General features: G+C 37.4%; 1 protein-coding gene and 1 long non-coding RNA gene across 10 annotated transcripts in view; one reads left to right on the top strand and one right to left on the bottom strand.

Moving 5' to 3' along the window:
- Positions 1–569: 569 nt before the first annotated feature.
- SNCA (synuclein alpha) overlaps positions 570–26146 on the bottom strand; it is a 137198-nt gene continuing 111621 nt past the window's right edge. For all 9 annotated transcript variants that reach the window (XM_047799364.1, XM_047799371.1, XM_047799369.1 and 6 more), the window contains exons 5-6: positions 3776–3859; positions 570–1143 (exon numbers count right to left, since the gene is read on the bottom strand). In XM_047799364.1, coding sequence (XP_047655320.1) covers positions 1111–1143; positions 3776–3859 — 117 coding nt within the window. In that variant the 3' untranslated portion in view covers positions 570–1110. The remainder of the gene's footprint in view (positions 1144–3775; positions 3860–26146) is intronic.
- On the top strand, positions 12878–16256 carry LOC125138124 (uncharacterized). Its single transcript, XR_007137580.1, has 3 exons — positions 12878–12995; positions 14349–14489; positions 15979–16256. It is a non-coding gene; the product is annotated as an uncharacterized LOC125138124 (long non-coding RNA).

Genomic DNA, 26146 nt, shown 5'->3' with positions numbered 1-26146 from the left:
ATCCCCACGGACACAGGTTCGAACCCTGGCCTCACTCAGTGGGTTAAGGATCTGCTGTTGCTGTGAGCTGTGGTGTAGGTCACAGACGCAGCTCAGATCTGGCGTGGCTGTGGCTGTGGCCAGTGGCTACAGCTCCGATTTGACGCCCCTATTCTAGGAACCTCGATATGCCATGAGTTTGGCCCTAAAAAGACCAAAAAAAAAAAAAAAATGCTGGGTTGAAGTTAACCAGTTTATCTCAGAGACGTTAACATGCTACTTGTTAATGTGTCTTATGAATATCTAAAGGGGATGAGGTCAGAATCATTTCTTACACTTATCTGTTCCATGGGATCCATCTTTAAGTCGTAGCATCTCAAGGCATTAGTACACAGCTGGCAGTGTTTCTTCTTCCCACAGTATAGGGTTAATATTCCGTCTTTTTTTTTTTTTTTTAACCTCCCCCAAAATGCCTCCTTCCTCAAATGGCCATCAAGAACTTTATGTTTAAGTTAATTGTCTCAGTTCTCATTCATGGCATTTACAAGCATGATTTTATTATTCAAGCGAGATGGGATCAAAAAAACTTTTTGTAAGGAGATAACGTTTTATTTTAATTTCCACCATTTATATACAAACGCAAGTTAACAAAACACATCACAAAACAGTAACGTTCTATAGTTAATATTTATAGGTGCATAGTTCCATGCTCACATGTTTAAGTATTGTATATATTAACAAATTTCGCCATACGTCATTATTCTTCGACGGAATCCTGAAAAGACACTTTTAAATCTTAGGAGAGTAAATCACTCACAATTTTTCAACAGCAACAAAAAATAGATGTAGAAATAAGTGGTAGTCACTTAGGTGTTTTTCATTAAACATTTTAGGTTCGAAGCCACAACAGCCACAGCACACAAGACCCTGCTACCATATATTCAGTGAGAGGGAAGCACCGGAACCGAGGTGGGGCGGGTACAGATACTCCAGTCACTGCTCATGGAAGACTTCAAAAGACACTGTGAAAGCGTTGAGAGAAGGTCACGACTGGGCAGGTGGGAACGGGGCACTTGGACAGGATGGCACGTCTGTCAGCAGATCTCAGGAAACTGGGAGCAAAGATACCCCTTAGGCTTCTGGTTCATAATCCTGATACCCTTCCTAGTAAGAAAATCAGAAAGACCACGTGAAGCGTGCCTGTAAGTGACCCGTTATGGGGCAAAGGAGATGGGACTACCACCTTTATTCAAAAGGGCAAGCCATGTCCTAACTGTTCTGGAACTATTCTACATTGAATATACTTGTCTTTTGAATCGTTCTGTCTTCCTGTCAAATAGGAAAGCCAGTTAGGCCGGTGGTCAGAGTTAGGGCATCTGAGTTCTACCTCCAGATGTGCCATTTAACCATCATGTGACCTAGTCCTGAAGGACAAATGAGTCAGCCACTGTTATCTGGCTCTGAGTTTCTTTGGCGGCCAAGAGTGGGAACTGGCTCAGGTGGTTTCTTTGAAAGAAAAGAAGGCATTGAAAAGTCCCATTTTCTCTCCCTTTACTTCCCCATTTGGGAAGTTCATCTGCATCTGAAGCTTCAACTACTACTATTTCAAAGCTCCTCCGCTCCCCCTACAATATTTGGATAATATACACAGTTAAAATATTCGAGTTCCCACTGTAGCACAGTGGGTTAAGAACCTGACTGCACCGGCTCCAGTTACTGCAGCGGCATGGGTTCGTTCTCCAGCCTGGCACAGAGGGTTAAAGGATCCGGCACTGCCTGGCAGCTGCAGCATAGTTGCAACTGAGGCCCGGATTCAATCCCTGGCACCAGGAACTTCCATACTGGATGGGTGCAGCCATAAAAAATTTATTTATTTTATATTTTATAAACATTTATTTATATTTCATATAAATGATCTTAACCAAACCAGATCAGTCCTCCTAAAGAACGACTGTAATAATATCATCATCCTGCTTAGAAACACATTTTCAGTTAAGTCAAGCTGCTTTCTGAATAAAGTACAAACGTAAATGGCCAGGGTTTTCTAGCACTTTCCAGTTTCTTTGCGCCATCTCTGTAGCCTTCATCGGCCACGATTCTCTGAGCGTGAATCATCTTTAATTATTGCTCCTCAGACGTATCCACGTGCAGTCTCAGCCATGCTGCCCTAGATACTTCCTTGTGCTGGAATGTCCTCCCTTTACTTGAGCCTATTTTATCTCCCGCCCTTTCCCAGCCAGATCACTGCCACCTCTTCTATGAACTTCTCCTGGTGGATCTAAAGAAACCCTGTAGAATGTTAACTTTTTTGAACACTGTGCATATTCTTGCTCCTGTGATGTCTGGCGCATAAAAGGCAGTCAATAATGTTTGTTAAGGGAATCAGGATGAATAAAATGGAGTCAGTTTGTTTTTATCAACCTACCAGGGTATAAACCCTTTATCCTGGTACGATCAATGACTCTTCTTGTATTTTCTATGGTGCTTAGTGTTGTGCCATGCAAAAAAAAAAAGACCCCTGAATATTGCTAAAATTCATTAGGTAAATAATCTCAATTTCTGCAAATGGGGTGATTATTATTATGCCTTTTAATAACCTAACTACAACACATGTGAACTCAATTCTTAAGCAATAATGCATTTTCTGATGATGTCTGATTTTAGTGTCAGGATAGTATTGCGTTCATAGAATGAGTTAGGGAGTGCCGCCCCTTCTGTTTTTTTGGGCGATAATTTATTTGGCATTAATTGTAATTAGTTGGTATTACTTCTTTAAATGTTTGGTAAAATTCACCAGTGAAGCCATCTAGTCCTAGGACTCTCTCCCTGGCTAGGTTTTTAAATAATTCAGTCTTTTCATTAGTGATATATTCAGGTTTTCTATTTCTTCTTGAGACAGTTTAATTAATCTAAAAGTATTTTCTAATTTTCTTTTGATACATATTCATTAAAAAAAATTATTTTGAGGGGAGTTCCCATCATGTCACAGCAGAAACGAATCCGACTGGCAACCATGAGATTGCAGGTTCGATCCCTGGCCTCCCTCAGTGAGTTAAGGATCCTGCATTGCCGTGAGCTATGGTGTAGGTCGCAGACATGGCTCAGATCCCAAGTTTCTGTGGCTGTGGTATAGGCTGTCAGCTGTAGCTTCAATTTGACCCCTAGCCTGGGAATCTCCATATGCCACAGGTGTGGTCCTAAAAAGCAAAAAAAAAAAATCATTTTGAAACTGAAATAAATTGTACTGTTTAAAATGCAAGAGTGAAATATATCTATAACTGCAAACCATGCATTTATCATATTTCTACTCTATAATTTTTTTGAGTGACTTATTTTACTATGCAAATATCCCACTGGAAATGCATGGCAAATAACAATTTTTATCTCTTTTGGCATTTAGTAGGCTTCTCTAACTTTCCCTATTGGCATTTATTTCAGACTATAAAGTTTCTAGTAACATAATTCCTTAATGCGGGGGGGCAGGCAGCAAAGTTTGTAAAAAGCCAGGCTATAAGTATTTTACACTGTGTGGGCCATATATGTTCTCTGTCACTGCTGATGCCTTAAAAAAAAACAAAAAACACCTCCTTACAAATGTCAAAACCATTTATAGCTTGCAAGTTGTCCATTCAACACCTGTCTTGGATTTGGCCAACTTGTGCATCTAGAGAGTAAATCATTCTCATTAAGGACAAACAGATAGGAAATCTGACAGTGACATATTTGGGCTACTGATTACTATACCCAAATTGAACTCTTCAACTCTATTTTCAGTTTGACATGTATAAACTCTTACCTCGGAAGGCATTTCATAAGCTTCATTGTCAGGATCCACAGGCATATCTTCCAGAATTCCCTCCTGGGGGGCTCCTTCTTCATTCTAATATTTAAATGAAAAGTAGCCAAAGACTATGAGGAGGTACCGTTATTAACTTTTAAAAATCACAATTGTACTTTGAAAAAAAATCTTACGTACAGTACTGGCAGGGGGATGTATAAAAATGGCATTCAGTGTCACTGCTGGTATTCTAAACTACACAGTGCCTTTGGTAAAACATTGAGGCAACATGTGTTATTAACTCTAGAAACGTACAAGTTTTTTGCCCAAGTAATTCATCATTCAGGAAACAGTCCAAAGCCAGAGAACAAAGGTGTTATTCACAGGATCAATGACGGCAGTAAAAATCATTAACCTAAAGGTTCCATGAAATGTTGAAAAGTTAGAAAACTTCAACTATTCAGTCAATTATTATAAAAACATGTATTACTATGACAGAAATTATATAAAAATACGAACCTCTTTATGCTATAATATTTAGCAGTATATAAATATTTTATATATTGTGAATACAACCTGGGTAGAATTCAGTTACGAAGGTGCCATGGATTGCAAGAAGGCACAACAAAATATTAAAAGTACTTTGCGTTGGGTAGTTATGACTATTTCTACCTTTTTGTAAGTTTTTAACTTATGTAACCATTTATAATATAAAAGCATACATATTTTATAGTTTATTTTTAACAATGGCAAATAAACAATTTTTTCCCAAGACGTCACGACTGAAACCACACAAATTTGGAGGGAGAAAAGTCAAATATTTGGTCAGACAAATTTCCAAGGGACTCTCCTTAGAAAGAGGATGCCACAAATTCAACCTGAAATGGTCATGGTTTTATTAGTATGCTTCATTAAATGCCTTTCGTTGCTTTGTCTTTATTCCAGAAAAGGAACTATAAAACGAGCTCATTAAAAATTGAAAAAAGCAGGGATTCAATGTGAGCCTATATGGACTTACTCAAAGACATCAAATAGTCCCTCAGTCAATGCGGCTTAGGTTTACATTAGGCACAGTTTTTTTTGTTGTTGTTGTTTTGTTTTGTTGTTGTTGTCTTTTTGCTATTTCTTTGGGCCGCTCCCACGGCATATGGAGGTTCCCAGGCTAGGGGTCTAATCGGAGCTGTAGCCACCGGCCTACGCCAGAGCCACAGCAACGCGGGATCCGAGCCGCGTCTGCAACCTACACCACAGCTCACGGCAACGCCGGATCGTTAACCAACCCACTGAGCAAGGGCAGGGACCGAACCCGAAACCTCATGGTTCCTAGTCGGATTCGTTAACCACTGCGCCACGACGTGAACTCCCAGGCACAGTTTTAAATAACATCACCCCGTGTCTTCATCATGAAAACGACTTACAGGTAGGCAGAGGGATAAGGAAATGACCATGAGAAAAGTTCTCACAAAAGCCCGGGCTTACACTAGCTGGGCAGAGAAGCTTATAGATCATCCTCTTCTGCCCAACTCCTGCTTTACACATTTAAAAAGTCCAGGTTGTTTATAAGTAAGTTTTAAACCAACCCCCAAATACCTCGCTTCTAAAGGTAGAGTTAAAGGTACTGTTTCCAGTGTCTCACCTCTTGGTGCAAGTCAAGAATACAGGTTATGCTGATTGATGCTTAGACACAAGGGCTGTACTATCGTAAGACTTGAATTCAAATCCTACCTGCTGCAGAGTCCAGATCTTCTGTCATACTGGAGCTGTTTCTAAGCATCAAATAGTCTTAGTGATAAAATGGAGCAGCAATGCTTTTTTAACTGGGAGGAGTCAATAACATCCATCTCATTGGTATTTAGATAACTTTTAGTGATAGTCAAGTATCAAAGCAAAGTGAATTCCCTGTTTCTCTGCATTTTAAGTTTTTAGAGATTTACTTTCTAACCTTATTTGTTAAAGGATTTTGATATCGACTGGACCCGTGAATATGCAGAAATAACTTGCTTTTTGATTATCACAAATGAGGTGCTAGTTATACAACTAAAGACTGGTGAATGTCATTAGATGTGTATGTGTGTATGTGTATTTGGGTATATCTGATTGATGCATCATTCAAAGTCCATCCAAGTAACACTGAATGTGCTGGTGCCTCTTTGGCTAGATAGATCATGTATTGTGATCAAGTGAAGTCCAGCTCTGTTCATTTTAGTTATTGATTTACTCAGGTTGTAATTACATCATAATGGCTTATTTTAAAAAGTACATGCATTTCTGGGCATGTATCTACCTAAACTTTAAAACTGCACTTTGAGTATCTATAATTTCTAAAGTAAAATATCTGTTGCTTGTAGCAGGGGTCTGAGAAACCATAGAGGACATGCTAATACAATGTTTTTAAAAAGAGGTTAAATAAGTGATGAAAGAGAAAATCAGCTATTAAAAGGAAGACACAGAGATAAATGAGAAATAGATGAAAAAAGTGAAATATAAACCCAAGTTCAGTAAGTATCAACATTCACAAGATGGGGGAGGCCTATATTTTCAGAAACTTTTAGTCAGTTAAGGAATAAATATATATTGCTTTCACCAGTCTGACTGCTAGACTTTATCTGTTGCTCTCTGGAGAACGGAATTATTGATTTCATTAAGATAAAAATACATTAATATTAATATACTATCATTAAGATCTTTACCTGCATTACATGATATCAGGTAGAAATAGCTGACAGATCTCCCATGAGGCTGGCCATCCTTAGCCACATCTTCCCAAGGAAATTTGGTTTTAGGGAGGTTGAGTAGCTTGTTCAGAGTCAAACTAGGAGAGATGACTCCTGACGCTGTGCTCTTAACCACTGCCTGAACTCTTCCCCCAAAGAATGTTGGCTTCCAAATGTTTTACTTATCTATAAATTTCAGAAACTGAGAAGCAGGACATCCTTTCATGTCCTCCCCTTTTAAGATCCCCAGTGAAGAGTCTATTCCTGGTAAACAATTATCTCATAATTTGATTTCTGAAACCCATCCAAGAAGTTTATTCACAAATATTGTGTGCTCTGCAGGGCCACATCATATTTTTATATTGTATAAGTTTACCCAGAAGGAAAACACAAAAATGGCTAGTTAAAGCGTAAGTGAGAATTGTCTTTATTTATCAAATCATGGATGACTCAACTAGTGCATGGGGAAAAAAAATCGCCCCTAGGGCATGATTAAAGAAACTAGTGAGGGTTAATGAAAGAGTGGGGATGGAGTTGCAGTATAAAAGATAAGTAAGTATTCACAGTCCTTCAATACAGGGTAATGGTATTCAATTTCCTATTTTCTATCTAGTCTTGTTGCTGCCATATAATTTCACCAACCTATTGTATCCTTCACATATAATCTTTTGACCCTAAGTATTCACTAAGGTGCTTCTTAGTGGTCAGAATTGGATGCGGCAGTATGAGGAAAGACACCATCTCCGTAGGAAATTATTATATAAGGAAGCAAATAATTAGAACCAGGGTTGACCAGAATAAATGCAATTGCAGGAAAACCATCAAACATGTATCTTGCCTTTTTTGTATGAGCTGTACCTTAGGGTAAATAAATAATTGATAAGTATGGGTTTTCTTTATAATCTTTCCTTCTAAGAAAGGAAAGAAAATTAAAGTATCACCTTTTTACAAGGAATCTAAGCAACAATCATCAATAGCTACCACCCTGACATGAAGAGAGATAACCACGTATCATGTGTCCTGATGGGAGACATATCACCACCTGAAAAATATCCTTGCCGAACATTTGAATTTGATTGACACCTATCACTAGATCTGATGATTTACAGCAAATAGAAAGGGACTTAAGAATAAGTTCATATCATTGGATACAGTCAGCAAGCTTTGGACTGTGGGAAATGATACTGGACAAACAACTCAACAACTTCAAGCAAATTGCAAGAAAAACAAAAGTTTTGAGGAACCTATAGATAAGTAAACTTGAGAGGGCATCAGAAAATTACAACTTAAGAAACTTATTTCGTTCTTATTTGGAATCCTGATTGAAGAAGATGAGAAATATGAGACAGTTGGGGGAATTTAAACACTGACTAGATATTTAAAGAGTTGTTTTTAATATATGATTTTATATCGGGGTTTCACTTAAAACGAAAGTCCTTAACCTTAAAAAATAATCAGATGTTTTCAGATCAACTAAGGTATCTAGGGATTTGCTTTGAAATCATCCAGGTTTGGGTGGAAAGAAAGGAATAGGCTGTAGAAAAAATAGGAATCTATGTGGTGGTGGTTGGCTGTATTTGAAGGGGAGCAGAATATACACCCCAAAATGTGACATTTTGGCAAGTGGATTGTTTTGAACTGAACGCAATGAAGGCCTAGCAGACTCGGGAGCTTTTAATCTCCTGCATAACTGCCCAGAAGAATTTAGACGGGAGGGCCTATACCAGAAAGAGAGTTTACCAGAGTTTTTTGTTTGTTTTTTGTTGTTGTTGTTGTTTAATTTGCCTGGTAGGGTAAACATCACATTTCCAAACCTCTGCTTTTCTCGTCTTCCTATGAATTGCCCTCCTCCCCTTTCAAGCTCTGGCCCCCATCCCATTCTCTGGCTCAGCGTAGTATATAAGCCTCAACTGCCCAACTGCCTTTGAGTTCCATTATTTTTGCGGGGCGTCCATATGTATGAAATTAAATTTGTTTTTAATTAAATTAAATCGTCTTATGTCAATTTAGTTATGAGCCCAGCCAGAGAACTTTTAAGAAATGAAGGAAAAAAATTTCCACCCCAATAGTTTGGTGCCCATTGTGGGGCTCTCCTCTGGCTGGACATTGCTTGTTTTGAGGCTGCTCAGATCCTGGACACTCTGGGAGAAGGTCTGAATTCTTTCCATGTCACTCTCCTGTATCCCTGTCTGCAGGATCTGGTGGGAATGAGAGTGCTGAGTGTCCTTTGCTTTTTTCTTGATTTAGATTAGCAGGAGAAAATATTTGCATGAATCAGTTCTTTTGGTATAGCGACCGTAGTAAAGATTTATGAGTATTCTCACTTTTTGTTGATCCCTTTCCTCCTAGAAATGGTTACTGTTTTGCCTTTTGTGTTGTTTGTCATAAGGAAAACCACAGGACTGAATACAGACATAGGTCCTACAAGCTTGTTGTTTGAGCTGGCCTCACAGCCTGGTGAGTTCATGGTTCTCACCAGATTCGAGTCTCTTTAGGCAAGCTTTGCTGTGGTTCCTGTATATTTAAAAAAGATGATGTATTCTTTTTGCCTTGTTTAGCCCCATCTACCTGTCTTAACCTCCCTTTCCTGTTAAGATGCACAGAGAGTACTCATCACCAGACCCTGAAAGCCAGGAACTGAATTTAGCAGAATCACTTGGGAGGGGTGGTAGGGCTGGCTTTGCTGTTCCTTTCAATTCCTCCTACTTTTCCAGGGCCCTGTAATCGGGTTCTGCCAGCTTCAGGCTTTCCCATGCACTGTCCCTTACAGATGCAACCTGGACCCCCAAGCAAAGAATCCATGTCTGTGCATGGCAGCAATCCTTTTAAATCACAAAGTCCTTTTATCTCCACTTTCAGTTCCTACTATATTTAGGGAGGAATTAGGAAGATTAGTGGACATTCACAGTCTCACAGGGATCCTGATTAGCTGCTAAAGTGTGTCGTTCTTCCATCCATAAAAGTTATTTTGGATTATATATAGTAAAATTATAGTTAACAGGCAAACCAGACAGATCCCTGGGGGAGGAAAAAGTAAATCCTTACAGAAGAAATAGCTGACCCAGACCCTCCTACAAATAATCAGGAAATGGATGAGTTAAGTCCAATATTAAGCGGCTAATCGAAGCAATAGCAGATTTCCCCCCCTCTTCCCCACTGCCGCAGATGAACTGGTCCAAGATTGAAATATACATTCAGAGAAAAGAAAAAGAAAACATTTTAAAGTCCTTTGCTAAAGACTTTATCCAGAATTTTAAAAGGCATACCTGAAGCTCCAGAACATAGAAATCTTTTGTTGATTTCTATCTTATTTGGAAATCTCCCTGCTATAAGGAAGCATACTAAAGGCAACAGTTGCATGGATTCGTCATCCCCTTGATATTCCAATTCTTTGAGGAATTAAAATCAGCTGTCCTTATCTGACAAATCTCTGCAAAACCAGAGGTGCAGCTCTAGAAACAAATCAAAACACACCTATATTTACCAACCCCCAAACTTCCCCTGTTCATTTCAAAATGCTTGCGTGTACTGTAAAAGATCAGGACCATAGAACAGAAGGGTTCTAAAAAGAAAGAAAATAGTAATTACCCTAGACTTCTGACAATAGAGAAACACTCCAAAAACTCCCAGGAGACAGCCTGAATTCTTCCTTTGCCCCTCGAAGATACAGATCTTCCATGTTTTTGAAATGTGAAGGCCACAAGGAGGTAACAAAAACACAGCCCACGGTCATCTGAGACTGAAGGACGCAAAGGGGGTGGGGGTAGCTTTATAAAATAAAATACAAACGGATATAAATATTCTCTTGCCCAACATTTAATCCACAGCGTCCCTAAAATTATTTGTTAAGGACAAACACAAAGCTTAAAAATCTTTGCCACAAAACGTAGTAAAAAGCTTTAGCCATTTGAGTGGGTAACCTTGACTTGTTCCATCTTCCAGGGACACAATTTGGATGGAACTGTTACTGATGAACTAGTGAGTTTTGTATTGTACCCAATTCTTGGCTAAAATTTGGGAATAAAAGATACAGGATCCCTATTTGTGTCTCTGTTTATATATGACTACAGATAGATGATATAGGTATGTATGTGATAAGCATGTGAAACGGAGTTTGGCACTTGGCCATCTGCCTCTACATGGATTAAATCATGAGCCACTCTAAAATGATTTGTTAAGGACGAATACAATGCATTGCCAAAATGAGTGGGATTTTGTTTGTTTGTTTTTAATTAACTGGCTTTGTTTAACTGGCTTGAATAAAAGTATGCATCTACCAATTTGTTTTTGTTTTTGTTTTTGCTTTTTAGGGCCATACCCATGGCATATGGAAGTTCCCAGGGTAAGAGTTGAATCCGAGCTGCAGCCGCTGGCCTACACCAGAGCCATACCAACTAAGGACCCAAGCTGAGTCTGTGACCTACACCACAGCTTGGCAATGCTGGATCCTTAACCCACTGAGGGAGGCCAGGGATCTAACCGGCAACCTCATGGTTCCTAGTCTGATTCTTTTCCACTGCGCCACAGTGGGAACTCCCTCAATTTAAATATTTTTAAACTCTCAGAAATATAACAGAAATACAAGCCAAGTGCTTTTCAAGTTCCTGTGGTCTGGGATAATCTTTGATAAGTAAAAGCTAATTCAGGTTTGCTGATTAATTAAAATAAGCATGTCCTTAGATTTATTAGCAGTAAATATAATTTATTCTCCCTAGGTTTACTACACGTCAAATAAGCTCATGTTGTCTCCTTTACAAAATCTGTCAGAAAAAAAAAAGTAATCTAAGATGATGGCCAGCTGCTGTAATGTCTTAATAAATTTTATGAGTAATTTAAATATAATTGTTAAGAACAAGTGAATTAAATGATTGTAAGTGGGATACAATTTTTGTGTTAACATTTCAAAAATAATGTTTTATGATCTGTCTCCTTAACTAGTTTTCTAAATCTGGTAACTGAGAGTTTTGCTATGTTGAATGACAGGACTTCATTGAGGTCATTTCCAAATAAGATGAAATACAGAATCATTAATCACTGAACATAGGCTTATCCACTTTAATCTTCTTATTACAGAGAAACTACAGATATTTTGATCTGTCAGTAACATGTCTTGTGCCATGTTAAAAAACTATCCTGTGAGAAAGCATAAACTTTCAGAAATTATGAAATGTGTTCCTAAACTTGCTGATCTACTGAATGCTAATGTGACAGTTCACAACTGCTTACTTAGTTTTCACTAGAAATTAAAGCTTCCAAGAGTTAAGAATTCTAATTAATTTATGTAATTAAAATTACTAGAAATAAAAGGCGAACTCAGTATGCAAGGAAAAAAGATATGCTTTTGCCTAAGAAAAAGTATGCAGTATGGAGATATGTTTTTATAACGGGAAAGAGACTAATTTTGTCCTAAAATAAAGTAACTGATTATTTCAGGATGAAAAAGTAGAAAATAAAGGACAAATTAAATGGATATACAAAGTTGAGAACAAAGGGAGGGTAAGAAGGAAAGGAAAAGAGAGTTTTGCCTTGTGCAGTCAAGCTGGCTTAAAACTAAAATAATAAGTCTTTAAAAAATAAGCATGAATGCCAATAGTATATTTATATTTGTGTAAAACTAACACTTAATTTTCTTCCATCTGCTAACGAGGTTTTCCTGGAATACTGGTTTGCTCGTCATAAGACTGTGAAAGGTCTTTTTTTTAAACTCTTAGGTAATCTAAAAAAATACAGATTCTGTGCTTTATCAAAATAATTTATTGTGCTTCATGTTGTCTTTGTCAGATCTTTGGTTAGTTAAGAAATTGAGTCTTCTCTATTAAAAGAGATAAGTTGAGTGTATTTTTAAAATGTTAAACAATTACGTTAACTTTCTATATCTGCCTACAAAGTATTTTGTTGTCACTTTCGTTAAATGCTTAACTGAGCATTGTATCACAATGGCCTATGATCCCATTGGAATCCCCAAAATCAAATGCTAAAGTCTTTTTGGCCTTGAGATAACAGGGATTTTCAAGAAGGTCCCAGGAATATCTCGAAAGATTTGCTCTCTTCCCTCACTCCAAAAAAATAAAGAAAAAGAAAAAAAGCTCTTAAACTAATTAAGCTTATCTGATGTTAAATTACATGGTAAGCATTGTCAGGCAAGAAACTATACTAAAATTTCTTTATGTTATAGTTGTGTGGATGTATGTAATTAATATGTATTCAATTATACATGTAATTCTATGTATTAATTGCATAGAATTCCTAAAAATGTGATATGTAATGTTTTCAGTCATAACTGGTTATTACCTAAAAATGTTGTATGTCACAAAAATAACACAATTTCCTTGTCAACTGAATTATAATGAACTCTCATCATATCTTTGTGATTTTTTTCCTCTTTTGTCATTGACAGTTACTGTTTTACTCTGATGCTTTCGCCAAAGTGTTGTATGAAAATGCTTCATCCTCAAGAAAACCCCTAGAAAGAAATCTAACAAGTACAGATTTTTGATAAGTTTCTGATCAAACCACTGAACTGGGTAAGAATTTGCATAAATCTAAAGGAAAGACTGATGGCCTCCTAAGAATTCTAACAAAATTAATACTAATAAGAATTAATTACATGGGACTGAATGATTGATGAGGCTTGATAACAACTTGTATGATGTTTTGTTTGAAATATTCTTGGTTATTTGGTTTTGTTTTTTTAGATTTAACGAAACCTTTTTCTTTCTCTCTTAAGCCATTTGGTGAAATATATCTCTGTGAACAAAGATATAATGATTACTTTTTCTCCCTATCTGGTCCTTCCAGACTTTGAAAACACTTAGAGAGTATTCTTATTTTCATGGCACTATATTTGCATAAGTTCAATAAGAATCTGTTCTCATAACGTAACATAATTGGAAACATTAGTTACATGCCAGATCTTTGACTGGAATGTCATATTTGAGGATGTGCATAGAGGTATATATGACCAGACAGTTTGAAGGGACGAAGGTTGACTTTATGGAACCAGGAATGCCCCTTGGAAAACTAGCCTTTGTATCCTACTTCTAGGGTTCCTGGCAGCCTTATTAGATGAGTAAGGAAAGTCACTTCCTGGCAGGTATAGGAACCTCAACATATCTTGGGGACCTCAAGAAGAGAAGAATTTCCCCAAATATATTGCAGATGTTGCAGGCAAAGTCTGATAATAAGTTCTTAGCTTGGCTGCCTGGCCTCCAGAGGCTTTTACAAGTCAAATCTGAGATTCCTTATGACAAGTTTCAGCAAAGCAGATTTAAAAGACCCTCAATGGTTAATCACGATTTTTGCTGCACTTGTGTAAATATTGAGGCCAAATGTATTAATCTAGACTTAATTTGCAGAGAGATCAGTCTAACCACGGTTATCTTTGGCATAAATGGAGGTAAATGTAGAAAGAAATTATGTCTCAGTAATATACCCTTGTAGATGTCGGATTCTGGTGCTATTAATTGCCTTTGAAGTTTAATTTTCTACCTGCAACTGGACTGGATCCTGAATTCTTCTCCCAATATTTGGCTACAACTCTTCAAACTAACATTTCCAATTTTCTCCCACTTTTTGACTTGGATCACTAAAAACAAAACCTGCCATTTTCCTAAACCTCTGCAAACTAAATGTGAACAACTTGATATAAACTTTCCAGAAATCACTACAGCAGGTTATGTATGGATAGTCTTCACACTTATTGCTGTGTGAGCCACTCAGAAAGTTTACCTGAACACCAAGTCACATCAGAAACCCTCAAACTGCAAAAGATGCTTTTGCTTGGACATCTAGAAATCACGACTGGCTGCCCTCAGGACTCAAACTGGGTTTACAGTCTGCTCCAAACATTAACCTTTGTTTTTCTTTTGTTTCCACAGAAATACCTTTTATGGAATATCTGATTGCGTGTACAATGTAGACTTAGCTTTGAGAGCCTAATTACATCACTGCCTCCTGAAATAAGACTTAACCAGAGATAACCCTTTTTTTAATCTGAAAGCGCTTATCTGAATGGCCAGGTAAACATCTGATTATCAACACCTGTCCTTTGCCTCTTCCAGTCAATTGCCTGCCTTCCCTTGGAAGCTGCAGGCCCCTTTCCCATTCCTTAGGTCGGGATGGTATATAAACCTCCATTTGAACCCCATATCTTCGTGGGGATCCCATATGTACAGAATTAAATGTCTTTATCTTGGGAATCTGTCATATGCCGAATGTTATTAGATCAGCTGAAGAACCCAGAGGGAAGAAGGGAATATTTTTCTACCTCTACATATGTCTGTAACTTTTAATGACAATATAGTCATTTCAATAGTTCCTCTATATATCTAATGTTTTTCTGAATATGATCATATAATCTAAATTATAAGCTCCCTAATATATTTTTTAAACATACTAAAACATTTGGCAGCTCTTCTAAGAGAGAACATAACAAGAAACACTTCAGATAATCACCAGTTATAATTTTACCCCATACCTGTATCTTTACCGTTTTATGAAACTATCTCTTTAAAAAATAAATGTTATTTAGAAAGATGTCAATACATTTCAACTCCAGTTTAGAACTATGCCTAATTATGCATTGAATTTTATAAAAAGGAACATTGAAAATTTGTATCTTATGGGTGTTCAGGTCTTGTTTTTAAAACTATCATATTTGAGGGATTTCAGTCGTGGCGCAGTGGAAACAAATCCGACTAGGAACCATGAGCTTGCAGGTTTGATCCCTGGCCTCACTCAATGGGTTGAGGATCTGGCGTCGCCGTGAGCTATGATGTAGGTCACAGGTGTGGCTCAGAGCTGGCATTGCTGTGGCTCTGGTGTAGGCCGGTGCAGACTCCTAGCCTGGGAACCTCCATATGCCACAGGTGCAGCTCTAAAAAGACAATAAATAAATAAAGCAATCATATTTGATAATGTGAAATGAAGCTTCTATTCATTTTTATCACAAAGAAAAAAATACCAATGAAGCAAATGTTGAACACCTTTTAAAAAACACATTCTGTTCACAAGTTTTCATTTTAATGATGTTATCAACCCAGTATATGCTAGAGTAACAAGCTACATGAGAAAATTACCTGGATTCTAGCCTATGCCTGCATGTTTAGGAAAAGAATCTGTGTTCTATAGCTTCTATAGGGTAGTGTATGAAGATAAGTGAAATAATATCTCTTTTATGTCTCTAATAGGCCCTATTTCCGGAATATTTCTGATCTCCTTTTACAAATGGGATTACTTTAAGGACAATAACATAACTTTAGTATCTTATCTTTGCCTACAACCCATGGAAATAAATACAGTTTTCAAAAATACTACAATGGAATAGGCCTCTGTTGCCACTAAGCAAAGGTCCAGACTTAGGAGAAGCTTCACGGAGCAGAAATGGCTGTTACTGATCTCTCGCACCCTAAAATACCATTTCACTTTCTTTCAAAATAAACCTGTTATTTCCAACAGCTGAGCTGACATATAACCAATTACCAATTGATGCTTGTCTCTATAAAACAGATAACAAGATGAGACTTAACTGCTCATACTTGCCAGGAAACCAGCCAAGGAGGACTGGGAAGCATTCCAGCTTGGGGAGAGAGACAGCTGATCACTCAGCTGCCTTGAGGGCAGTGGAAGGAGAGCCATGCTACTCGCTGTTGCCTCCTGAGCAAGTTGATGGCAGTACCTACCGAGGTCTTTGTCTTGGTTATGTGTGGAGATAATTCCTTGTTTTAAAAACTTGCATATTTGGAAAACAGTGTGACATCTGGCTCCTAGATCAAACTCTGATTCAAACAGCAACTCAAATTTCATTAACTTTGCTTATGTTTAGATATGTTGACTATGTTTCATATTGCTATATAATGTTTGGTTAGCAAATTTATCTTCAGGAATACAATTATATATGTAGTATTGCATTTTGTTTCATGTTTTGAACTATATTACATTTATACATAGTAATACTTTAATACTTCACATAACAAAATTACTTTTGTTCAGTTGCATGACATATTTAATCTAACATGCAACAGAGATAAAACTGCTTTCCAAAACCACATTCTTAAGCAAAATCTACAATAATCTGGGGGTCCTTGTTAAAAAAAAAAAATGCAGGTTTCTATGCCCTGTGAATGCCATAGAGTAAGTATGGCATGATTAGGTATGCCATGCCTGATTAAGTGTGCTCCTTGAAAACCACATATCAAACAAGTTTTTAGTAAAGTCTTCAATTAGAGATCTATAAAAGATTGTTGCCAACTGCTCAGGGTTTTCTGAAGATTCTGAGAGTGAATACATGATGGTATTTATAACAGGGCTTTATCCATTACCTGACATCTATGTCTTACACATTCAAAGCAGCAGACACACTCTTTTCCCCACTGTTTTTATACTGCAAGATATTTCAGGCATGTTCTGGTGTAACTAACATTAAAGAATAATAAATCATGCTGAAGAGACAGTGAACCTTCATTTCCTTTTCCGATTATATAGGGTTAAATTAAAATTAAATTTTTATTTTTGGATAAACTAAGTTGTGGTTTAGACCTAGGGCAGAATTAAAATGACCAATGGAGTGGTCTAGTCAATGCTCTATTCCTTTAATAATGCATCAAATATGGCAGGGCCAGCATTAGTGGCTATCTGCCACTAGGGGCCTTATGATTGAAGTCCATTGCACTAGTCCATTACTTACAAGGCCATTATGTAGACAAAGAGCAAAGAGTTGCAACATTATCTGTGTACAGAGATAGATGTAAAAGAGCACAAGTAAGTGGAAAGGCAAGGCATTGAAAAAAAAGGGGGATGAGTCTGGTGTAGTCATAGAGACATATCTATTATTAAATAATTTTTATTTTTTCACACTTATTTTGATGCAGAAGTATTTTAGATTTTGTTGAACTAAAGAAAATCTTTTTTTCAAGAAGAAGAAAATTTTCAATTTTTGATAATGGTCCTGTTGTGTTTTTGGTGTCCTAGTCCATAATTTTTTTTATCAACATTTACTGCTCATCTGTATGAGACATGCTCTAGGATATAGTAAAACACTCAGACATAGACACAGACACACACACACACACAAAACTCTAGACCACTGATTATCTCTGATGTTATCTCCTGAGACCATCCTGAATCTCCTAATAAAAAAGTTTAACTACAGTATATGATTTGCATCATAAATTACAAACATCACCAAAGCAAAACATAGCAACAAGGCTTAGTGAAGATGTGGCTCCTGGTCCTCTGTGAGGCATTCTTATTGACGAAAATGACCTACTACCCTCATTAGCTGTGTTATAGACCTATTTAGAGTGTGCCGCAGCAAATCTACAAATTACCATGTCACCAAGCATCTAGGTCACATGAGAATAGCCAAATTGATGAACACCATAAGTCATATAGTAAACACACTATACTATCTATAGTTTATAGCTACAAAGAAATCTTTTCAAATTAAGAATGCAATTCTATAGATAAAAGGAAAAAATGGGACCTAATCAAACTTACAAAATTTTGTGCAACAAAGGAAACCATTAAAAAAAAAGACAACCTTGGAATGGGAGAAAATAGCTGCAAATGATGCAACCAACAAGGGCTTAATCTCCAAAATATACAAACAACCCATACAACTTAACAACACTGAAAAACGCAATTGAAAAATGGGCAGAAGACCTAAATAGACATTTCTCTAAAGAAGACGGGTGGCTAGTAGGCACATGAAAAGATGTTCAACATCACTGATTATTAGAGAAATGCAAATCAAGACTACAACGAGATACTATCCCACATTAGTCAGAATGGCCATTATTAATAAATCTACAAATAACAAATGTGGAGAGGGTGTGGAGAAAAATGAACCATCCTACACAGTTGGTGGGAATGTAAGTTGGTGCAATGGAGTTTCCTCAAGAAAACTAAATATTAGAATTACCGTATGATCCAGCAATCCCATTTCTGGGTATATGTATATCCAGATAAAACTATAATTCAAAAAGATACATGCACCCCTATGTTCATGGAAGCACTATTCACAATAGCCAAGACATGGAAATAAACTGTCCATTAACAGATGAATAGATTAAGAATATATAGTGTATAGATATAATGGAATACTACTCAGCCATTAAAAAAACAAAATAACGCCATTCACAGAAACATAGATGCAACTAGAGATTATCATACTACATGAATTTAAGACAGAGGAAGACAAATATCATATGATATAATGTATAAGTGAAATCTAAAATATGGCACAAATGAACCTATCTACAAAATAGACTCACAGACATGGAGAATAGACTTGTGTGTGACAAAGGGGAGGGGGGAGAGAGAGGGAGGGATGGATTGGGAGTTTGGGGTTAGTAGGTGCAAACTATTTAATTTAAAATGGCTGAAAAAAAGAGGTCCTACAGGATAGCACAGAAAATGATTTTCAGCCTCCTGGGATAGATCATTATGAAAAATAATGTTAAAAATATGTATATATATGTGTGTGTGTGTGTGTGTGTGTATGTATAATTGAATCACTTTGCTGCACAGCAGAAATTGGCACATTATGTCAACTCTAAAAAATTAATAAAAATTAATGCAATTCTATTCTAATCGAATGATACTTTTAGAGAACCTAGTCTTACACAGGAATGATATGTATTTAGAAGTTGTTCCTGCTCGACTTTGGATCATCTATTAGCATATTATTCATTTTCTTGTCTTTTGCCTTTCTATTTCATTAGTCTTGTCAATTCTGAGGTGGGGGAGGAGGGATAGGGAGGAGAAGAGAAAGAGAACAGATGGAAAGAAAACTAGTTTGTTTTTAAAAGCTTTGGGAGTAGAGGAGAGAGCAAGACTAAGAGATTAAATCTATTTTAGGGGGCTATTTTTAGATGTTCTTTGTCAGTATCTCCGAATTCAATTTTAAATATATTCAACTATAAATTACAAAATAATCAGACTGTTAATTGGACTATGAGTCAGGAATCAGTATGAAATCAGTTTGTAGAAGAAATTTTCTTTACATAGCAAATAGGTAGTATTCTAACTTAAATCTTCATCCTTCTTGGTAAGCATAACCAGTAGCCCAGTAGCTGCCATATTTATGAGAGAGGCATGCAATTAGCTGACTCACCTAATAAGACTTCACAGCAGATCAACAATTGCCGGCTTTTTCATGTTGCTTGGATATAGACCTAGTTGCAAATACTAATACCTAATAGGAACTCTGAAGTATTTCCAGTTTTCATGTCCAAAGATTAATTCTCCTCTTCCATTAATGAAGAAATATTACTATAGATTTCTAAATGTATATTTATAGAATTCTTGAAGATCAGTGATTAAGTAAAACATCATCAAAATGAAAGTTGGTCAGCCCAAGGAAGATCTACTCTTCTGTTGAGCTCAAATGGAGCCAGGCATTTAATCTTCACAAATACATTGATATTTGGAGGCAAGTCTTAAAAAATAGCAACCGAGGGAGCAATCAGTGGGGAGCGTAGGTCCTGACAAAGAAACAGGGAGTCTGCTTCCATATCTTAGAGAACCTAGGGAATGCTGAAAGGCTCCTAGGAGAAAAGAATTTCTTTCAATAGCATAGTGTAGGAGTCCCTGTTGTAGCTCAGTGAGTTGCAAACCCGACTAGTATCCATGAGGATGCAGGTTCTATCCCTGGACTCGCTCAGTGGGTTAAGGATCCAGCATTTTCGTGAGCTGCCATGAAGACTGCAGACATGGCTCGGATTTGGCATTTCTATAGTGTAGGCTGGCAGCTGCAGCTTTGATTTCACCCTTAGCCAGGGAATCTCCATATGCCACAGCTGTGGCCCTGAAAGAAAGAAAAAAAAAAAAAAAAAAGCATCCTGTGACAAGGCTCAGGTGTTTACCTTCAAAAACAAGTGGGACACTGGTCTTAACACCTGGCTGGGAGAAAGTACTTCAGGCAGAGCAAACTCATCATACGCAAAAGTGTGGGGAGGACACATAGGACACTGAAGCAGAGGGAAGGCAAGAGCTTCAGGATCAGATTGGTGCACGTGAAACGCAGGCAAAGAATGTTAAAACAAGTGAAGATGTGTCTGTTTCATCTAAGAGAGCGAAGATTAGGAACAGCTAATAAGAAAGCCAAAGCAGGAACATGGTACAAACAAGGTGTATGTGAAAATGTGAGCTTCCAAGAGTCTCCATGTTCCCAGTAGGGAACAGATGCCAGTCTAGTGTGAAGAGCTTTTAAGATCGGGAAGAGAAACTCTTCAAGAAGATCTTGTTTTTCAAGCCCTGTTTAGCATCTGAACACAGTGCCCCACAGACCACAGTCATCAATTTCAACAGGTGTTACAGTCAGTCTACCCTGTAGTTTCTACTATTGTTACATTGGTCATATCCACTGTGGTTGTTACATTTTTTTTTTTGGTTACTTAGAAAAAGTTTCCTCTATCCTTGTCTCAATACATTTTAGATAAAGCAGAATTTACTCAGAAGATTATCAAGAAACAACCTGGCTAGGTATGTACTCAGAAGGTCATTCAAATAAAGTATTATTAAATGCTTAATTTTTCATCTTACTCTAACACGGAGTAGCAATAATAGCTAAGGCTTATTCAGTGCTTACTCAGTATTTGTTCTGTTTCAAGAGTTTCCTATGCATTATTTCACTGTAAATACCAACTCCTTGTGGAAGTTCCAATTATTTATTTTTTCAGTGGATGCACAGAGAAAGGCGGTCTAGCTCCAGAGCCCTAACTCTTGGTTACAATGCAATATTACTTTTCCAATGTTGTGACAAAAACTTCTTATTCAAACATTAAGTTGAGATGCCTACAAAAAAATACAATTCAATTTCAAAAAATTAATACTCTCAAAATACAGTGTACTGTATGAGTAAATATCTGAGTTATCGCTACTATTAATTAAATGTTACCATTTTTATCAGAAAAGTAGAGGCTGAAAGAATTTTTAATAAATATGTGAGTGGTATATTTATAAGGGAAAAAACAGACAGGAAATAATTTTAATCACATGGTTATTAAATCTGCAAACACTAAGTTGATTGACCTTTTGTTACATGGTGAAATAGCTTATAATAAATTCAATGCATAGTGTTTTTCTGGTGTAGACCTTTTCATTAGAGTGGTCCTAACAGAATATAATGATAACATGGTCAGAAATAAACTGATTTATTTCTGTCCCCTAAATATGTGGCACAGAAATGACAGTTTCCAGAATGGTTTGAAACATCATCACTTGAATTTCTTTCTTCACTCCTTTTGACCAGCCACAAGAGCTTTGGCCTGGATCAACAGCATTCTCTTCCTTAGCTTTACACTGGAAATGGTCATCTCTTCCAAGCCCCAGGGACAGGTTCATTTAATTCTCACACTAAAATGCAGTGATCCGATAAATCCATGGGCAGATGTTACACTTAGTCATGATGTTTATTTATTGACTGTATTATTTCACAGAGAATTTGAAGAGGAATAAAAGATTATTTCCTCATCACAACAAATGAACAGCCTTTGCTTTGTCTAATGTTGACATTTTCTTCTTTTAATTAAGCACTAAATGTTTGTTTTCTTTTGATTACTTTTAAAGCATCCATTATTTCTGCATTACATTAGTGAACTCTCACTAAATCAGTACAGAGTTCTGTAATTTTTTTCAACTACTCTACCTCTTTAATTTGGTTCATGTAAATTTCCTATTGGCTTTTGTTGAGTGGGAACTCCTGATTTTATATATCAGATGGAGAAAAAACAGAGACCACACAGAATGTTCTGTGTTTAAGATGATGGGACAGGAATTCCCATTGTGGCACAGAGGAAATGAATCTGACTATGAACCATGAGGTTGTGGGTTTGATCCCTGGCCTTGCTCAGTGGGTTAAGGATCTGGCTTTGCTGTGAGCTGTGGTGTAGATCACAGATTGGCTCAGATCCCACACTGCTGTGGCTGTGGCGTAGGACGGCAGCTGCAGCTACATTTAGACCCCTAGCCTGGGAACCTCCATATGCTGTAGGTACAGCACTAAAAATCCAGGAAAAAAAAAAAAAAAAAAGATGAGGCAACAGTCTTAGTGGTCTAAAAGAGTACATAGGGTGGGGCTGTGTGTGTGTGTCTATGTCTGTGTGTTGGAAAATTATATTCTAAGGATTATGCCTAATTCTATCACTGTTGAGAAACTGAAAATGGTTGCCCGATCACTCTAAATATCCTGTATCACAGTCCCCTTCATCTAACAATTGTACGTACTATGTTTCATTTGGAAGTCCCCCAAAATATACTTTTAAAGGCATGGAATTTGGTGGTAGACTGACCTAATGGCAGATGATATCTTTGAGATTTTGAGCAGCTTAGATATCTCAACTGGAACATGGTAATAATAAAACCTTTCCCAGAGTGTTGTACTAAATGAGACGACAGACAGACATACATTAGCCTGCAAAGACCAGCACAGTCATAATGCCAAATATTTACTGAGCATCTACTGGGGGCTCACCTGTCTTAAGAACTTACCTTGTTATCTAACTATCCTAATCAATGCCTGTCATATATTGTCTCAATTCCTATCACCCATTATTTTCATCTTATTGCTAATTTTATTTTTTAAAAAGCTTTTCTTGGAAAAGGTTGCAGCAAAGGAAAATCTATTTAAGAACCACAGCTTTTGCCTTATCTTACTAACTAGCCACCTTCGATTCTCCAATGAACGGCAGCGTTTTGCTTTTCTCAGATGGTTCACAGGACTTCCTCTTTGATCCCTTGCTCTCAGCTGCCTAGGACTACTGCTAAAAACTTTTGTGCTAAATGATAGATGGGCCTTTTGTAGCCTGAGTACAGTCTTGAGTGACATAGATAAGAAGCAAATTCTACAGAGATCGTGCCAATGCTACACGTAAAGCGTTCTCATTATTTCTAATTGAAGACTTTTAAGCAGAAGCAGTGTTATATTTACACCATACCAGGGGTGAGCAATAGTCACAGAATCATTACTTGAAGATAAATATATTTTTCTTGATATTTGTAATGTTCGTAAAGACATACCTCTTATCCTTGCAATAACTAGCTTCTCCTAATTGAAGCAAAACAAGTATAGGAAAAGCCCTGACATTTTCCTTTGAAGACTCTTGGGTCAACCTCACGCAAGGGTCAGTACTGTGAAACTCTAGACTGCTAGGTCAGTCCATTATAACCTTGATGTAAAACGCACAACATCGTGGGAAAATGTTGAGTATTGAGGTCTTAGAAATGGCAAATGCCAATAGTGTAACATTACTACAGACCTTCCTTGATTTGCAACAGGGTTACAACTGATAAATCCTAAGTAACCCGGAAATCTCCTAAGTAGAAAATGCATTTAATACACCTAACCTATCCAATATCACGCCTTTGCCCAGCCTACCTTAAATGTGCTCAAAACAATTAGCCTACAGGTGGGCAAAAGAGTCTAACACAAAGCCTATTTTATAATAAAGTACTGAATATCTCATGCAATTTATTGAATGACATACAGAAAGTGAAAGAAAAAATGGGTGCATGACTGTAGAATGGTTCTAAGTGTATTGGTTGTTTGCTGTCCTGATCTCATAGTTGACTGAAAGCTCTGGCTCCCTGCCTTGTCCCAGCATCATAAAAGAGTGCCATACTGCATACTGCTGGCCTTGGAAATGATCAAAATTCAAAGTATGGTTTCTACTTTCATACCACCATAACGTCAAGAAATTGTGACACATAGTCAGGGACTGTATTTGTGACAGTATGTCACAATAACCGGTACCACTGTGAACTGCTTCTAAAAATGGGCAATGCCTTTGTGTTTAAAATCAAAATACCTATGATTTTAGAAGGCAAATTTTGAATTAAAATTGTTTGATATTAAGAATTGACTTGATGGTTTTTTGTGATATTATTTATCAATAAGCACCTAAAAATTTTGATAAACTATGATACAGAAAATATTGTTTCTCTCTACAGTCTAATTCAAAGAGAGACATTGTATGTCTTAGGTTACTAAATATGCAATTATATTGCCAATATTAACCCACTCAGCTAATCAAAAGAAAATAATTAGCGGTGTAACTCCAATAAACATAATTCTGTATAGTCCTTTATATCAGGAATTGTAGAATATACAATGCAGTACAAGACATGGTCCCTTCACCTCAAGCAACCTCAAGGCTGGATGAACAAATAAGAGATACATAAAAGTTAGTAAAGCACAAGGTAATAAAAGTGATAAAAGAGCACAAGGAGGGTAAAAGTAAAATGTTCGAGAGTGCAGTGTGATAACATCTGGAGAAAACCTCATTAGAACTGGGTCTGGAGTTCCCGTCGTGGCTCAGTGGTTAACGAATCTGACTAGGAACCATGAGGTTGCGGGTTTGATCCCTGGCCTTGCTCAGTGGGTTAAGGATCCGGCATTGCCATGAGCTGTGGTGTAGGTTGCAGACAAGGCTTGGATCCCACGTTGCTGTGGCTGTGGTGTAGGCCAGCAGCAATGGCTCCAATTCGACCCCTGGCCTGGGAACCTCCATGTGCTGTGGGAGTGGTCCAAGAAATGGCAGAAAGACAAAAAAACAAAAAAACAACAAAAAAACTGGGTCTGAATGTTTTCGTCAGACTGGGAACTTTAGGGAGAGGACACATCATGGACGAAAGAAAGGGGTAAGGAAGTGATTTTGTCTGGCTGGAGAACAGGGTGTGGAGATAGAGGAGTACCCTGCTAGCTATTCAACAGAGTTTAAACATCCAAGAATCGTTCTGTATGTCATGTGAAAAAATTACATGGTACACGTTTTGCTTGAGGAAGACTGTTCTGGAAATAATGTACAGAACATATTGGAAAGAAGGGAAGTAGAGATGGATGGCTTGTGTAGACAATTAGTCACAGCAGTAATCTGGAGAGAGGTGATGAGGTGAATAGAGGCACAGAAGTGAATGCAGAGCAAAGGGATTAGTGGTGTGAGCTACTGCACACGCTGAATGGACAAAATTTAACTACTGTTATTTACAAAGTGTGATAACTCAGATTTTATCCTACTGGCAAGCTAAGGAGCTGGCCTGCCACAGCTTTATGGGTGTTAGCTGAAGACACAAGGGTCCTGGGTCAGAGACAAATGCCTTTTTTCCCTCATAATAAAAGCAGTAACCAGAGGATCATAATTTTCTTTTTGTTGTTGTTGTTGTTTTGTTTACTTTTTGGCTGTGCCCACAGCATGCAGAAGGCCCAGTTCCCACTGGGAAGTTCAAGTGACATCTACAAACCAGTAGGTTGCATTATGGAATATGAATCCAGGACTTAGGGTTGGTACTTCTACTGAATCTCTTATAATAGGCAGTTAACATGACTCCATTGCTCCAGAAAGGGACATTATTTAATCAGGGCAGCAAGCATATCTGCCCTTTGCTTTAGAGAGAGAAACATTTCTGTTTCTCTGGTTTTGTTTCTCTCTTCCAAGGCTGTCCATTATACAAAAATCCTTGAAATATATCCTCAAACACGAGGCAGTTATTGCCTTGCTTGCAAAATGTACAGAAATGTCAGCCTTTTGTTCTCTCAATACCGCTTGGATGTGGATAAATGACCTATGGACAAGGAGGAAAAGCAATCAGATTTTGAATTTTACTGACTAGGAAAATGGGGACCATTATTGTACCAAGAAAGAAAAAGAAGAGGCAGTAGATTTTAGGGGCAAAGTCA

Source organism: Phacochoerus africanus, chromosome 10, assembly GCF_016906955.1.
Source record: "Phacochoerus africanus isolate WHEZ1 chromosome 10, ROS_Pafr_v1, whole genome shotgun sequence".
In the NCBI taxonomy this organism is placed as follows: Eukaryota; Metazoa; Chordata; class Mammalia; order Artiodactyla; family Suidae; genus Phacochoerus; species Phacochoerus africanus.
Note: the sequence above shows the minus strand (reverse complement) of the source record. Positions and strands in the feature narration are given on the sequence as shown.